The sequence below is a fragment of the Mchenga conophoros genome, linkage group LG7 (genome assembly GCF_057382185.1).
Source record: "Mchenga conophoros isolate Kocher_MC1m ecotype Shallow Benthic linkage group LG7, M_conophoros_male_GT1.1, whole genome shotgun sequence".
In the NCBI taxonomy this organism is placed as follows: Eukaryota; Metazoa; Chordata; class Actinopteri; order Cichliformes; family Cichlidae; genus Mchenga; species Mchenga conophoros.
The window spans coordinates 67063019-67077358 of NC_140532.1; the positions used below are offsets into that span (position 1 = coordinate 67063019).

Sequence of the window (14340 nt, forward strand, 5' to 3'; positions counted from 1 at the left end):
ACGACCCTGAATTAAGGAAGTAGAAGAAGATGGATGGATGGAGAAAAAGAAGAAAGAACAAATTTCTCCAGAAATCAATCAATCAATCAAAGTTCTGGTTTTTCTCTGGTTTGACTTTGCTAGGCTGACAAGAATCCAGAAGAAATTTACAACCTGGGAACTAGAAACACACTGGTGGAATGACGCAGCCTTCAGCCGGTGTGCACATGGCTGGATAAATGCGTAAAAGCTGAAGGATGCTTGAAAAACTTTAAAAAAAGGGTTGATCCTGTGATCTGATGTATAAAAAAGCTGAAACGCTGCTCAGTTTGAATCTGTGTGTAAGGAGCTTGTTAAGAAACACATCTGCACACTTTTCTTTCCAAGCTCCTTAGACTTCGATCACCTGGATGATTGAGAACCTTCACAGATGAATCAGGGCATGGTTCTCCTTTAAATCGCTGCTGATGAAAGCTACGGCTCACAAGCTTAGTGGAAGAGTCTGCAGCATCCGAGTATCAGGCAGCGAGAGTGCTCGTAGTCCACATTCACAGGGTCGTGCACCATGAGTTTGTCCCCGAGTGTCAGAACTCCCGTGTTCCCGTCACTTCCTGAGGTGTCTTAACCACGAACTGCACGAACCGTGGCGCCCGGCGTTTTAACACCAACGCAACACTCATGCCAGAAGGGTTTTTTCTTGTTATCCGCTTGGTTAATTTTCTCACAGTTTCAGGGCATCGTTTTTTCCGGTTGTGATAACTTCTTTGAATAGCAAGCCTGGCTGTTCAAACACAGCTGAGGCACGCAGCTGTGTGACCACAGGCCATCGTCAAACGAGTGGTCAAACAGAGGGTGCAACTGGCCTCCACAAATGGTGTCAGATAAAGTGTGTCTGACAATAAGCTGGTGAATATATGAACGTATCGCTTCACGTCCACTACGTAAAGCAATTTCATGCATTAAAAAATATATCCTGGAAACTCAGAGGCTGAAGATTGAGCTGATGTAAGGCAGGTGGCTGATGAGAGCGAATATTCAATGAAGATGGTGGAGAGAAATACTGAGGCCAAAAAGTCTGGAGAAAACAAAACAGGAAGAGATCCTGGAATGGTGGAAAATACTCCATGAAGAAAAGATTTAGAGCCGACAAAGTCAGGAAAACTCTGAAATGGGTGAGGATTTTTATAAAGACTTTCAGAGTTTCAGGAAGTAACGGAGGGCAGAGAGGAGCAAACTGGATGAAACCAAAGAGACAAAGGAGGAGCAGCCGGCTCTGGACTTTATGCTTTTCTGGGAGACAAAGAGTTCTGATGACAACTGACAAAAATCAGTTTTAATGTATAAACACTTTGATTCTTCATCTGAAGCCCGAGGTTGATGAATCAACAATGTCACAGACATCCACAGTTATCCCCTCTCCTGTCCATCAAACACCCGCCACAGCGACAGGATGGACCTGATCTTTTGTGAGTCAGTCTGAAAGTGTCATCGCAGAGACGTTGGCGTCTTCTGGGACTGACAGAGGAGCAAAAACTCTGCCGATGGGAGAGGATTTACTCCCCGCGTACACTACAGAGATGATGTTCTTGACAGCAAAAGGCAACAAAAAACAAAGAAAGAAACAAAAAAAGCAACATTTTACAACTTCAACCTAAAGAACTCCATCTATGCAAGATAGCATGGGTGCTGTGTAGGAGTAAAGTCAGTTTCAGTCCACTTCTGTCAGGCCACATGGTCTTCTCCGGCCATCACCTCCGGCATGATGGCGCCTGTGTTTGGCTTTGCCGCTGTCGGGTGTAGCCGTTTTCGCTCTATTGTTGTGTTTTTTCTCTCTACTCTGCTGTTTTTTAACTGTTTTAATGATGTTCTGGCTGCATTGGTCTACGACCGTCTGACGCTATTATCCATCCGTTCGTCAATGACGGCCAAAGATGTTTTTTCCTCTTCCTTTTGTGGGACTTTCCATTCTCCACACTTTTTCCCGCATTCCTCTGGTACCTTCCACCCTCTGCCTGTGACTGAATCTTCGGCCAGCGCTTTCAGCGTTCCCCGTAGACTACGGAGAAGAAGAGGAAAGAGATCAGGCAGCCAGGTGAAGTTTAGGCTCCTTTGGCGGCGGGGGCTGATTAGAAAGCGATGTTGGGCGTTTTCTGTTGCCTATGCACATGACAGCTATATGGAGAGGAACCCGTCTCCCAAGGCCCCACTTGGATAGAGGGGGCCTGGCTCTCCGAGGTCGTGTTATCTCAGAAGGGTTCATCCAAACTCTTCTGCTGACTGGTTTTTTATCCCCTCGGTGAGTGGAATATATGAACATGAAGGCTCTGATCTCGGGAATTTACGCCCTTTAGCTCGAGAAACTCGAGCTTCTACCAACAACGTTTTCACCCCGCTGTCTATGGCGCTCTTTAATGCCCGATCTTTGGCGAATAAATCGTTTGTGCTTAACGATTTTATTGTTTCTAAAAATCTGGACTTCCTGTTTTTGACTGAGACCTGGCAACGGGGTTCGGATTATTCGTCTACTATTGAAATGTGCCCAAACGGCTTCGCTGTCATTAGCCAGCCTCGAGAATCTGGTCGTGGAGGAGGCCTCGCGGTGGCATATCGGAGCCGTTTAGACTGCCATCCAGTGAAAGTTGGACACTTTCTGTCTTTTGAGCTGCAGCTCATCAAAATCGGAAAGAAGGATCCTTTTCACTGTGCGTTGGTCTATCGCCCTCCTGGCCCAAACAGCTCGTTCTTAGCTGAGTTTAGTGATTTTCTGTCCTCTACTATGAGGTTGTCTAAATTGCTTCTTGTGGGAGATTTTAATATACATGTCGATGATGAGTCCGAACCCTTTGCTAGGAGTTTTACCAGTATCATGGACTCTTTTCATTTTATCCAACATGTATCTGGCCCCACACACAACAAAGGCCATACACTGGACCTTGTCTTTTCTTTGGGTCTGAATATTGATTTTATTTGTTCTAAGGACATTTTTATCTCTGACCATTATTGTGTCTTTTTTAATATGTCTTTTTGCGAGCCTATGTCTCCTGTTCATCGGACAGTCATTTCCCGTGCTATAAACCCCTCCACAGCACAGAAGTTCTCTGATGCTTTTAATTTAACATTATCCCCACAAAACGATGTTGATTTTTCTATAGATCTATTCAATTATCATTGTCTTTCGATCTTAGATGAAATCTGTCCGATTGTTTTAGAAGGTTTTTCACCTGTTTCACTACCAGAGTTGGAAAAAATAGTTAGTGCAACAAAATTATCCGCTTGCTCTCTTGATGTGTTACCTGCATCACTATTCAAAAATGTCTTTTACTCTACTGGTCCTTGCATTCTTACTATAATTAACACCTCTTTGGCTTCAGGCATAGTCCCTGCCTATTTTAAAACTGCTGTTATTCATCCTTTGTTAAAAAAGCCTATGCTGGACCCACCCCCCCTAGCAATTATAGACCAATTTCAAAAATTCCGGTAATCGCTAAGATTTTAGAGAAGATCGTGGCTAAGCAGCTTACAGCAGTCTTAGATAATTATAGTATTTTCGACAAATTTCAGTCGGGCTTTCGTAAAGTCCATTCCACTGAAACAGCCCTTCTTAGAGTTTCTAATGATATTCTGTTACAAAGTGATGCAGGTAAATGTTCTGTTCTCTTAATGTTGGATCTTACGGCGGCCTTTGATACTGTTGACCATTTTATTTTACTTAACAGGTTGAAATACTGGGTCGGTGTCTCTGGGACTGCATTGAAATGGTTCTCCTCGTATCTCTCTGACCGATTTTCCTCTGTGGCAGTTTCTAAGTATAGATCATCTTCTGCATCTCTGTCTTTTGGTGTGCCACAAGGCTCTGTGCTGGGGCCATTACTGTTTCTAGTTTATTTACTCCCTCTCCAGCACATTCTGAGCCCTTTTGAGGATATTTTTTTACCATTGTTATGCGGACGATATCCAACTCTATATATCTTTTAAGCCGGAGGAGGTTTCTAAGCTGCGGCTTTTAAATGTGTGCTTGGAAACCATTAAAGGCTGGATGGCTGAAAACTTCCTCCAACTAAATGAAAATAAAACCGAAGTCCTCTTATGCGCCCCAGATAGACATAGACCCAGTATAATAAATGCTCTTGGTCCTCTTTCAGCGTTTGTAAAACCATCTGTCAGGAACTTAGGGATTATCCTTGATCCTGCTCTTACGTTAGATAGTCATGTTAAATCTCTTGTTCGGTCTTGCTTTTATCATTTAAGAAATATCTCTAAATTGAGCTCTATAATATCCTATACCGAACTCGAGATTGTTATTCATGCTTTTATTTCATCACGACTGGACTATTGCAATTCCCTGTTTACTTGTTTAAATAAAGGTTCTTTGGAGCGTCTGCAGATCGTTCAGAATGCTGCAGCAAGACTTTTGACGAAAGTTTCTAAATATTCACATATAACACCGTTGCTTATGCAGTTACATTGGCTTCCTGTCGAATCTAGAGTCCATTTTAAGATTTTGGTTTTAACTTTTAAGGCTCTTCAACAACAAGCACCACCATATATTATTGAACATTTGCAGCCCTATGCCCCTAGTAGGTCTCTGAGGTCGAGTAGTCAGGGCCTAGTTGTCATTCAGTATACGAGACTGAAAACTAGGGGTGATAGAGCTTTTGCTACTGTGGCCGCTCGACTTTGGAACTCCCTTCCTCAGGACCTACGATCCGTTGATTCATTGATTACTTTTAAAAAACAGCTAAAAACTTATCTTTTTAAAATTGCTTTTTGTTAACTTTGTTTGTTTTTTGTCTTTTAATCTGTTATATCTGTAAAGCACTTTGTGATGTCTATCTAGAAATGTGCTATATAAATAAAATTTTACTTACTTTACTTACTTACAAAAGCTGCACCAGGAGGAGGAGCAGGTGTTTTCTATCAACAGTAGTGATGATTGGAGACTCTGCTTGTTCAGGATGTTTAAAAATGTGAAGGAAACTCTAACGTGAGAACGAGATGTTCAGGATAAAGTGTTAGAAGCCTTTCAAGTTTTCTATAAATAGCAAAAAAACCCAAAGATTCATTCATCACATGATTCTGATTCTACTTTTTTCCTCCTTTTAATTTTTCTATTCTTGTATTTAGTTTTCTGTAGACCCAGAGGCAAGATGTCTCACTGAAGTCCAGGGTTCATGCCCCTAACAACTACACATGAGGCAAACCGGGGGAAGAATCAAGCATCAGTGGAATTAACGAGCAAGTCTAATGTCTTAAATTTCAGCCTGTCTTTGGTTCACACAGGTGTTACTTTCAGTATTGATTGGCTGTTAGCTTCTCTTCACTGGCTCCCTATGAAATCAAGAATCCTTTTCACACAGTATTCAATGATCATACCTAAATGACCTTGTAGTACCATATCACCCTATTAGAGCACTTCGCTCTCGCTCTGCAGGCCTACTTGTTGTTCCTAGAGTATTTAAAAGTAGAATGGGAGGCAGAGCCTTCAGTTTTCAGGCCCCTCTTCTGTGGAACCAGCTTCCAGTTTGGATTCAGGAGACAGACACTATCTCTACTTTCAAGATTAGGCTTCAAATCCCCCCAAAAGTTGATTCTGCTCACCTGGACGTAGCATTTTGGCAAAGGATTGCAATTTACTGCTGTCTAACTCATAAACTCAGATTTCCAGCAGGTTGCAATCAATCTGAGTCAGTCTGTGGAACTCGATCCAGCTATTGGCAACTGGTTGTATTCCAGTATGGTATGGTTATGTTGCTATCTAACAGCAATGTTGCTGAGCATCTATATCATATTTCAGTTAAATCCGATTCTGCAGCTACGACATGATGATTTGTGGAGGAAGTTCTGAGTTTGAGTTTCAAAGCTACGATCTATGATGTTCTGGCTCGATTCTGAATTTTTACTGTGCCTTTCTGATGTAGACAATAATAGATTTTCCACAGATGGCAACAGACTTGCAATTTTTGGTGAACAATATCCATTAATTGTTGTACTATCACAAACAGACTGTATGTTATTGCCATCTTGCATCGTGTTTGTTCTTTGTGGTCTCTCCATGCTCCTCCTTCCTCTCTTTCCCCCCAAACTCCAGTCGAGGTTCCTTATTTCGCGTCCTTCTGCCCTTGCTTGAGCCGGACCCAGTTCTTCCTCATGTTGGAGTGTCTCAAATATTACATAAAGCACCTTGCAAGACTTTTATCATCAATATGAAATTCACAACTTTTTAGTTTGAGGTGATTTATGTTGAAATATAGAAAACCGTTCCTGTGGAGGTAAATATATGTGCAAAAACATCACAGAATTAGAAGAAAGTCTTTGACTGCAAACATAAATAATTTAATTTATGGCTTAAATGTCTCTCTGTATTATTTCACTTTTAATCATCACAAAAAGCAGGAAAAAGTCATGTTTTAAGGGGCGTAGTCGTGTGCTGATTTATACCACTCATAAGAGCTTTTCAGACACTTTTCCATGTTTTCTGTGAGTTATTGCGACACATTCAGTTGTTGTAAATGTCACTCAGTAACCCCTGACTCGTTAAGTTGGGCTGAATCTGACGAACGCTGGCACATTCGTTTATTTCGCTTGTTTTCATTATTCAGTTGGAGGCGACGAAAAGAGATGAGAATGAAGCGGTTATGAAATTAATGGCAAGTTCGCGTCTGCCTACATTTTTCATTAAACTAGGAGTTATCAGGGAAAAGTCGGTGAAAACTGCAAAAATAATTAAAATTTCCACCTCCTGTGATTCCCCACAGCTGTTTTTAATTTCTGAGAAATGAATGCAACTCTGATGTTATGGCAGGAACACATGAAGCACGCGACACGCATTTTAAACCTTTTTTCTTAAAGTGTGGTCTTACAGTTTCAGCTGTGTTAGCAGATGATGGAAAAGTTAGTTCCTCCAACACCAAGGTGATCAGATCAGGATCGCCGACCTCTCTTTGTGATGGTTTGTCTGTTATCTGCTTCTGTTTCCATTTTCCTTGGTCTTTACTCGTCCTTTGTGTGGTTAAACACACATTCTTGGATTTTATTTATTCTTTTGCCTCCTGTGTTCTCCAACTTTGATTTACTTCCTGTTTTATTTTGAAGGACCAACCCTCATGTTGTTGTCTTTCCTTTTACTTCCACTTTCTTAAGAGCTTATCCAAGCCTATCCCAGCTCTCATAAGACAAGAGGTGAGGCACGCTATGGGCCAGCCTCACACCGTACACTTGTGAGGGTGCTTCTTCCTTCTGTCTTCCTTCTCTCACCCCAACCAATCACAGCAGATGGCCCCGCCCCTCCCTGAGCCTGGTTCTGCCGGAGGTTTCTTCCTGTTAAAAGGGAGTTTTTCCTTCCCACTGTCGCCAAAGTGCTGCTCATAGGGGGTCATATGATTGTTGGGTTTTTCTCTGTATGTATTATTGTAGGATCTACCTCACAATATAAAGCACCTTGAGGCGACTGCTGTTGTGATTTGGCGCTGTGTAAATAAACTGAATTGAATTGAACTACTTCTACTAACACTGAGAATAACTAAAATAATACTGAGAGGAAGGAGGAGGAGGAGGGAAAGAGAGAAAAGAAATGAATGAATGAAAATGAAAATATGAACAGAAATAAAAGACGGGTCCTCTGGGGGTGGCACACTGGGGGGTACATGGTGTTTCGGAGAAGGGGAGGTGCCATCATTGGCTGGTCAGAAGGATTTTGTTCTTTTTTTGATAATTATTCTTTTATCTTTCATGGTGTTTTTGTTACCTTTATCTGGACCATTTAGAGACACTTCACTTGGACACTACGGAGGAAGCCTGTTTATTACTGGTTAGTGGACTGTTTTCTATCTATCAGTGACCTAGTCTACCTTAGGTATCAACCCTGTGACTCCCATGTGGATCTTCCCAGTTTTAGGTTATGCCCTGTGTTTGTTATCTGGGCCTCCTGCCATCTCCGGCGGTTACCTTGCAGGAGCATGCTCTGTATCTTTAAGCTTTGTGTGGGCCTCGCCACAGCTGGACATCCCAGCGTCCACTCCTGCTCCTCCCCAAAGAAGTTCACTCTCAGCAGCTTTGTCCGTGGGCTAACAGATGGGTGTCTGGCAGTAAAGATACGGCTTCTGCTCCTTCACTGCATGCTGTTTTTCCACTGAGTTAAAGTGATTAGCAAAAAGATGTTTCACTCTCTGATTAAATACCTTTTTTAATTAGACTATTTTGTAAACAAGAGCCGATCGAAATACGGGATACTGTCTCAGTGTGTGTGACAGAAGGATAAGACATTAAAATGTTATGCAGTCCCACATAAAGAGAGACACACCTAAAGGTGACAGTTATTCAAATAGAGGAACGTTACTGTTACGTCCGTTTAATTACAACGCGTAGACCACCTGCAGATAATCAGAGTCTGAGAGTCTCAGACTGGCAGGAAGGACGTGTCCCGTCATCATAAAGACTAAAAATATGGTGACAACAAAAGTCTGTTTCTAAATGTAGTGAAGAGTTTGTGCTCACGTGAGAACACGCTAGTGATTTATTTTCACCATGAGGTGATGCCAGCTGCTCTGATTAGAAGTTCGTCTGGTGAAGCGAATGTCTCGACTGCAGCACGATGCGGCGACACGTTCGCTCCCTCGCAGCACAGATCTGATGTGAAACGCTGTAGCTGCTGCTGTAATTGCGACGCCTCGGTTGGATTTTCAGCAAAGAAAAAAGAAGCTTCTTCCTACCTGATGAAGTCTCCCTCCAGGCCAATGACCCGTTTGATGATCTTCTGCTTTGGATTCCTCGGGGACCTGAGGGAGCAATAAATATAAATACATTAAAGGCAATAAGCATAAAACCCAAACAGGAAAACAGCCACATTAAAATCTTACAAGCGTGTTGTAGTAAACTGTGGAAACAGCTCTGTTCAGATCAAGTCTGAGGCTGCAGCATCTTTTTACCTGACGTCATCATATATGTTATTTTATGATTTGTTCAAAAAGTGCACGCGGGTGTGACTAAAGATCTGAGTTGCAAATCTGTCAAAATTTAAGTAAATCTGGAAAACCAGGAAAGCTATCACCCCAGGGCTTGAAATGATGCCACTTTGTGAGACATGCCACCTGTCTCAACTTTACACAAAGTGTCTAAAATCCCATCCTGGTTGAGCTGGAGGAGGTGCCTGGGGGCGAAGGATGGATGCAATCCGAGTTAATGATAAAAACGATAATAAAATAACGCTAGAAACCGATAAAAACCCTGAAAACCAAAAATTTCACACCTGAGCCTCAACTCTCGCGGCCCGGTACCAAACGACTCACAGACTGGTACCGGTCCGAGGCCCGGGGGTTGGGGACCGCTGATTTAGGTTATGGCAGGTGAGTAATTAAACACACGTGTCTTTGTTTGATGTTTTAAAAAGCATTTGATCAAGAACGTATTTAGAGACTTCTGGTACAAAGTCACCAACATGAAACAGAAAAATCAGCCGCAGAGGTGGTGATGTTAATTCTGTCGGGAAACAGAGGACACATTCAGTCTCTGAAGAGGAGGCACCTTCCCAGTGCCCACATCTGTCACGGTTCTGGGTCCGTTGGACCCAGTATTTTGAGTTTATTATGTTTTGGTTTTAGTTTGCATCAGGGATTGTTTTCTTGTTCTCTTGTGGTGTTTATGATGATGATTATGATTATTATTTGAGTTTCATGTTTAAGGATTTGTTCTCTGTTGTATCTCACGTTTAGTTTAGTTCAGGTTCCATGTGTCATTCTGTCTGTCTCTCAGTGTCAGGTCTGCGTCTTGGTGTGGTGTTCTCATTTCCTGTTTTATTGTGAAGGTCTGGGTCTCATGTGAGTGTGTTCAATTTTACCTCTGTCTCGTCTTGTTGATCATTCCCAGCTGTGTCCACCACCTGTGTGTAATTCCCCTGTGTTTCTCTGGGTGTATTTAAGTCATGTCCTCCGTTATTGTAGTTGCTGGTCCGTCTGTGTATCTACCATGTCTCACCCGTGTGTTCTCCCTGCTGTCCATCATCATTCTCCTCTGCTCATTCTCATTCAGGTTTGTGCTTTGTAGTTTTAGTTGTTTCCCAGTATAGTTTAGTTCTCCGTGTTGCCGTTTGCCTCTCCTTTTGTGTCCAATAAATCACCTTTTACACCTTCACGACTGCCTGCGTGTGGATCCTCCTTTTCCTTTTCTACACGGCTCTTCTCACTCGCCGTGACAACATCCATGGTGTTAAACCAGAATCATGCACAAAACCTCAGAATCTCAATTTCACCAACTTATTTTGACGTGGCAGCAAACATGCTAACATTTTGGACATGTATGGAGGTCGTATCATTTCTATGAAGCAATATGTCAAATGATTGGTTTAGCAGGATCCACTCCCCAATCTCATCGATTTATCATAAAAATTCTCTATTTTACCATATCATAAGAACTTGTTCACAAAAACATTTTAAGCTAAAAGACCAGACTCAGACCAGCAGGTGTCATTGTGCTGAGGTCCAATACATCTCTCTGAGAAAGCAGCTTAGATGGATCACAGATACAGTCGGCGGAAATGAGCTTCCTCCAAAGAGTGGCTGGCCTCTTCTGTAGAGATGGTTAGAAATTCAGTTATTTGGGAGGAGCTTGGATGGGTGGATGGGTGGATGGATGGGAGGATGGATGGATGGATGGGAGGATGGATGGATGGATGGATGATGGGAGGGAGGATGGATGGGAGGATGGATGGATGGGAGGATGGATGGATGGATGATGGGAGGATGGATGGATGGATGATGGGAGGATGGATGGATGGATGATGGGAGGATGGATGGATGATGGGAGGATGGATGGATGATGGGAGGATGGATGGATGATGGGAGGATGGATGGATGGATGGATGGATGGATGGATGGATGGGAGGATGGATGGATGGATGGATGGATGGATGATGGGTGGGAGGATGGATGGGTGGATGGATGGGAGGATGGATGGATGGATGGATGGATGGATGGGAGGATGGATGGATGGATGATGGGAGGATGGATGGATGGGAGGATGGATGGATGGATGGATGATGGGAGGATGGATGGATGATGGGAGGATGGATGGATGGGAGGATGGATGGGAGGATGGATGGATGGATGGATGGATGGGAGGATGGATGGATGGATGGGAGGATGGGAGGATGGATGGATGGATGGATGGATGGATGGATGGGAGGATGGGAGGATGGATGGATGGATGGATGGATGGGAGGATGGATGGATGGATGGATGGATGGATGGGAGGATGGGAGGATGGATGGATGGGACTATGGATGGATGGGAGGATGGATGGATGGATGGATGGATGGATGGATGGATGGATGGGAGGATGGGAGGATGGATGGATGGATGGATTGGAGGATGGATGGATGGATGGATTGGAGGATGGGAGGATGGATGGGAGGATGGATGGATGGATGGATGGATGGATGGATGGATGGGAGGATGGGAGGATGGGAGGATGGATGGATGGATGGATGGGTGGATGGATGGATGGGAGGATGGGATCAGTACTCAGAATGAGAAGCCCGGTTGTTATTCTGAGCAGAGCTTTCTCAGAGTCAGATCGTGGCTGCACTGAATGAATACTTCTGAGTGAATCATGTATGGAGCTCTAAAACATTTTGTAGAAAGTAGATGATAAAAATAGGACTAGGAAACTAGTCTGTCTGATTCAAAGTGATCACACCACCAGAAGATCAATACATCAACCACTGACCACTGAGAGAGAAACAGCTTCTTTTACAGATAAAAATTTACTAAATAAAAAGACCCAGTTTAACAGCAGGAGTAGCCAGAAATACAGTTAGGTCTCTGAACCACTTCTTTGAGGGGAAACAAGAGCAAATGTGGAGGTAAATAGGTGACGACATGCAGAGCGTGGTCAGAGCATGGCTCGCAGCGGCAGGTTAACGTCCACACGCCTGTGCAGAGCGTGGTCACACATCGCTCTGTGGTTATAGGCCAGTCTACTGCATAGTTTACTTTATACATCAAACTACTGCTGCTGCTACAGCTTCCCCTCACAGAGGCGGTGCCGTCATCCAGTCCGATCTTTTGTGATGGTCATCACGACTTTGCAAGTAACCTCTGCCTGACCCCCCCAACAAAAGAAGTGGCAGTGTTGAAAAGCAGGAAACATTAATCTCATGTTCATGTTCCATCTCCAGCTCCGATTGAACGTGAACTGTGGGGGCAACAGAGTTCATCCAGAGGTGGGCTGACACCGATGACACAGGTTATTTTATCTTATGTTGAAACAATATTCCCAGATCCTTGCTTTAAAAATAAAATTTTATTTTATTTTTGAACCAATATGAAGAACTCTAACCTCCTGTTGCTAAGTAAAAATGTCTATTTCCTGACGGCATGGCGACTGGTTGCTGGATAAACCAGTTGCTGCATAGAAAACCTCGTTGTGCTGGCTTTGGTTTCTAGCAGATTGCCGTGGTTACCAGTACTTTGCATTGAAGACTTGTCTGAACACAAATTACTTGCCAAGTAGATGTGAAGCCAAAGAGTGCGATGCAAACTGGGAATGGAATAAAAGTTGTGCCTTTCTGCTGAAACCAGCTCACTAAAAGCACAGCTTTTACTCTTTGCAACCAATCTCACGTAGCAAAAGTAAGAAACTTTCTGCAACCACTCACCAACTAGTTTTGCCCTGGTAACTGGTGGTTACTATGGCATCACTGACTGGTCTTTAGGCCTGCATGGCTGGTGATTAGCAATTGATTTCACAGCAACTGCCAGCAACCACCCAGCAACTGGTCTGGGAATGCTCATTTTCCCCAAAGACTGGTGGTCTCAGGTGGTTACCAACTGGTAGCCAACCAGTTTCTTAACCAAGCTTAACCAAGCTTAACCAAGCGTGTTGATGGTCAACAAGTCCTGCACAGCCTCAGCTAAGACACAGACAGTAGTTCACAGACAGTGCTGATAAACACCAGGCAGAGCTCAGTGACTGTACAGCAGCACAGAGATACAGCGGTGACCCCTGACCCCGCTGAACATTTATGGCGACTCGTGAAAACACAGAAAGCCGAACACTCCTGAGAAGATAAGCAGCTCTCTGAATCACTGCGAGACCCTGCTGGGATAAGTCGGGTTATCAGGCTTGAATAATCTCTGCTGTTTTTTCTCTTTTGTCTCTTTTATGTGATGAAGCTCTGACAGGAATCGATCTCTGATTCACTGCCTTACTCAACCAGCTGCAACACTACAAACCAAACTACCCAAACTCAGCTGTTACTCTGGCTCGTTACAGCTGTAGAGACGAATCAGATCACACTGGATTCAAACACGCTGCACATTTCAGCTTTCCTTTAATCAACAGCATCTAACGTGGAAGAATGAGTGATTCTTTATCTGATCATCAAAAAACAACAAACTAAAAGCTAAATTTTTTTTATTAATCGCTCATCATGGAGCTGACATCAAACAGGAAATCGAGCCACAGATGCTGAAGTTTGCTGTTCGGACCACCGACTCATCAGGACACACCGCTGCCCATTTATGTTCCACCAACAGTCCCAAAGCAGTGAGGCGGGGCAAACCCTCAGGACAGCAGCGCTGAATGAACACGATTATTGTAATGTATGAAAGATCTCTTTCCTCTGATTTAAGTCTTATTAACAGCGTCTCCTGGATTGTGTGTTTATCTTCAGCTAAACTGAGGCAGTGAACATGTGGCGGTGATGAACAGCGTGCAGGCAGCAGTTCACTGCACTTTCATTTTACCTTAGAGGACAAAGGCGCCTCCCACTAACCTGTTCACACACAGACTGTAACTAAAGATGGACACAGCCACTGTGATGTCACATGTTGGTTACAGAAGCACGAGCTTGAAGCCCAAACGTCATCTTTGTGTTTTGAAGCGAGCGGTGGATCTGACAAAACCAAAACTTCGTCTTTTTTTAGCTCTAATATTGAAAATAATAAAATAATCATGTTGTATTCAGTAACTGAGACCATAAACTCATGAGCTGTGTTAACTGAGGTCAGAGATCAAAACAGCAGTAGGCTCATTTTCCTCTACACTTCTATACAACATGCCGTCCTCCTGAAACACACGAGTCGCCCCCTGCTGGTCACTAGAAAGCCTGTCTGTTTAAGACACTTTCATTAGCTTCACCTTGCAGACCCAGAAGCTGTGTCCATGTCCTTTTTAGAGGTCCAGTCTCTATTTGCACGCAGACGTGAATGAATGTTACAGACTGTATTTATTTTTCAAGAAAAGTCCCCCACAAGCATCTGAGAAATGGAGTTTCCAAAAAATGATAAATCTCATACAAAGTCTTAGAGCAAACGTTTGTAGCTGAACCTGCTGATTCATAACATGTTTTTATGTTTAAAGTTTGGA

At 43.3% G+C, this 14340-nt stretch overlaps 1 protein-coding gene across 3 annotated transcripts in view; it reads right to left on the bottom strand.

Annotated features, from left to right (window-relative positions):
* Positions 1–14340, bottom strand: part of immp2l (inner mitochondrial membrane peptidase subunit 2) — a 199879-nt gene that overhangs the window by 28550 nt on the left and 156989 nt on the right. For all 3 annotated transcript variants that reach the window (XM_085280974.1, XM_085280976.1, XM_085280977.1), the window contains one exon: positions 8688–8753. In XM_085280974.1, the coding sequence (XP_085137100.1) occupies positions 8688–8753 (66 nt within the window). The remainder of the gene's footprint in view (positions 1–8687; positions 8754–14340) is intronic.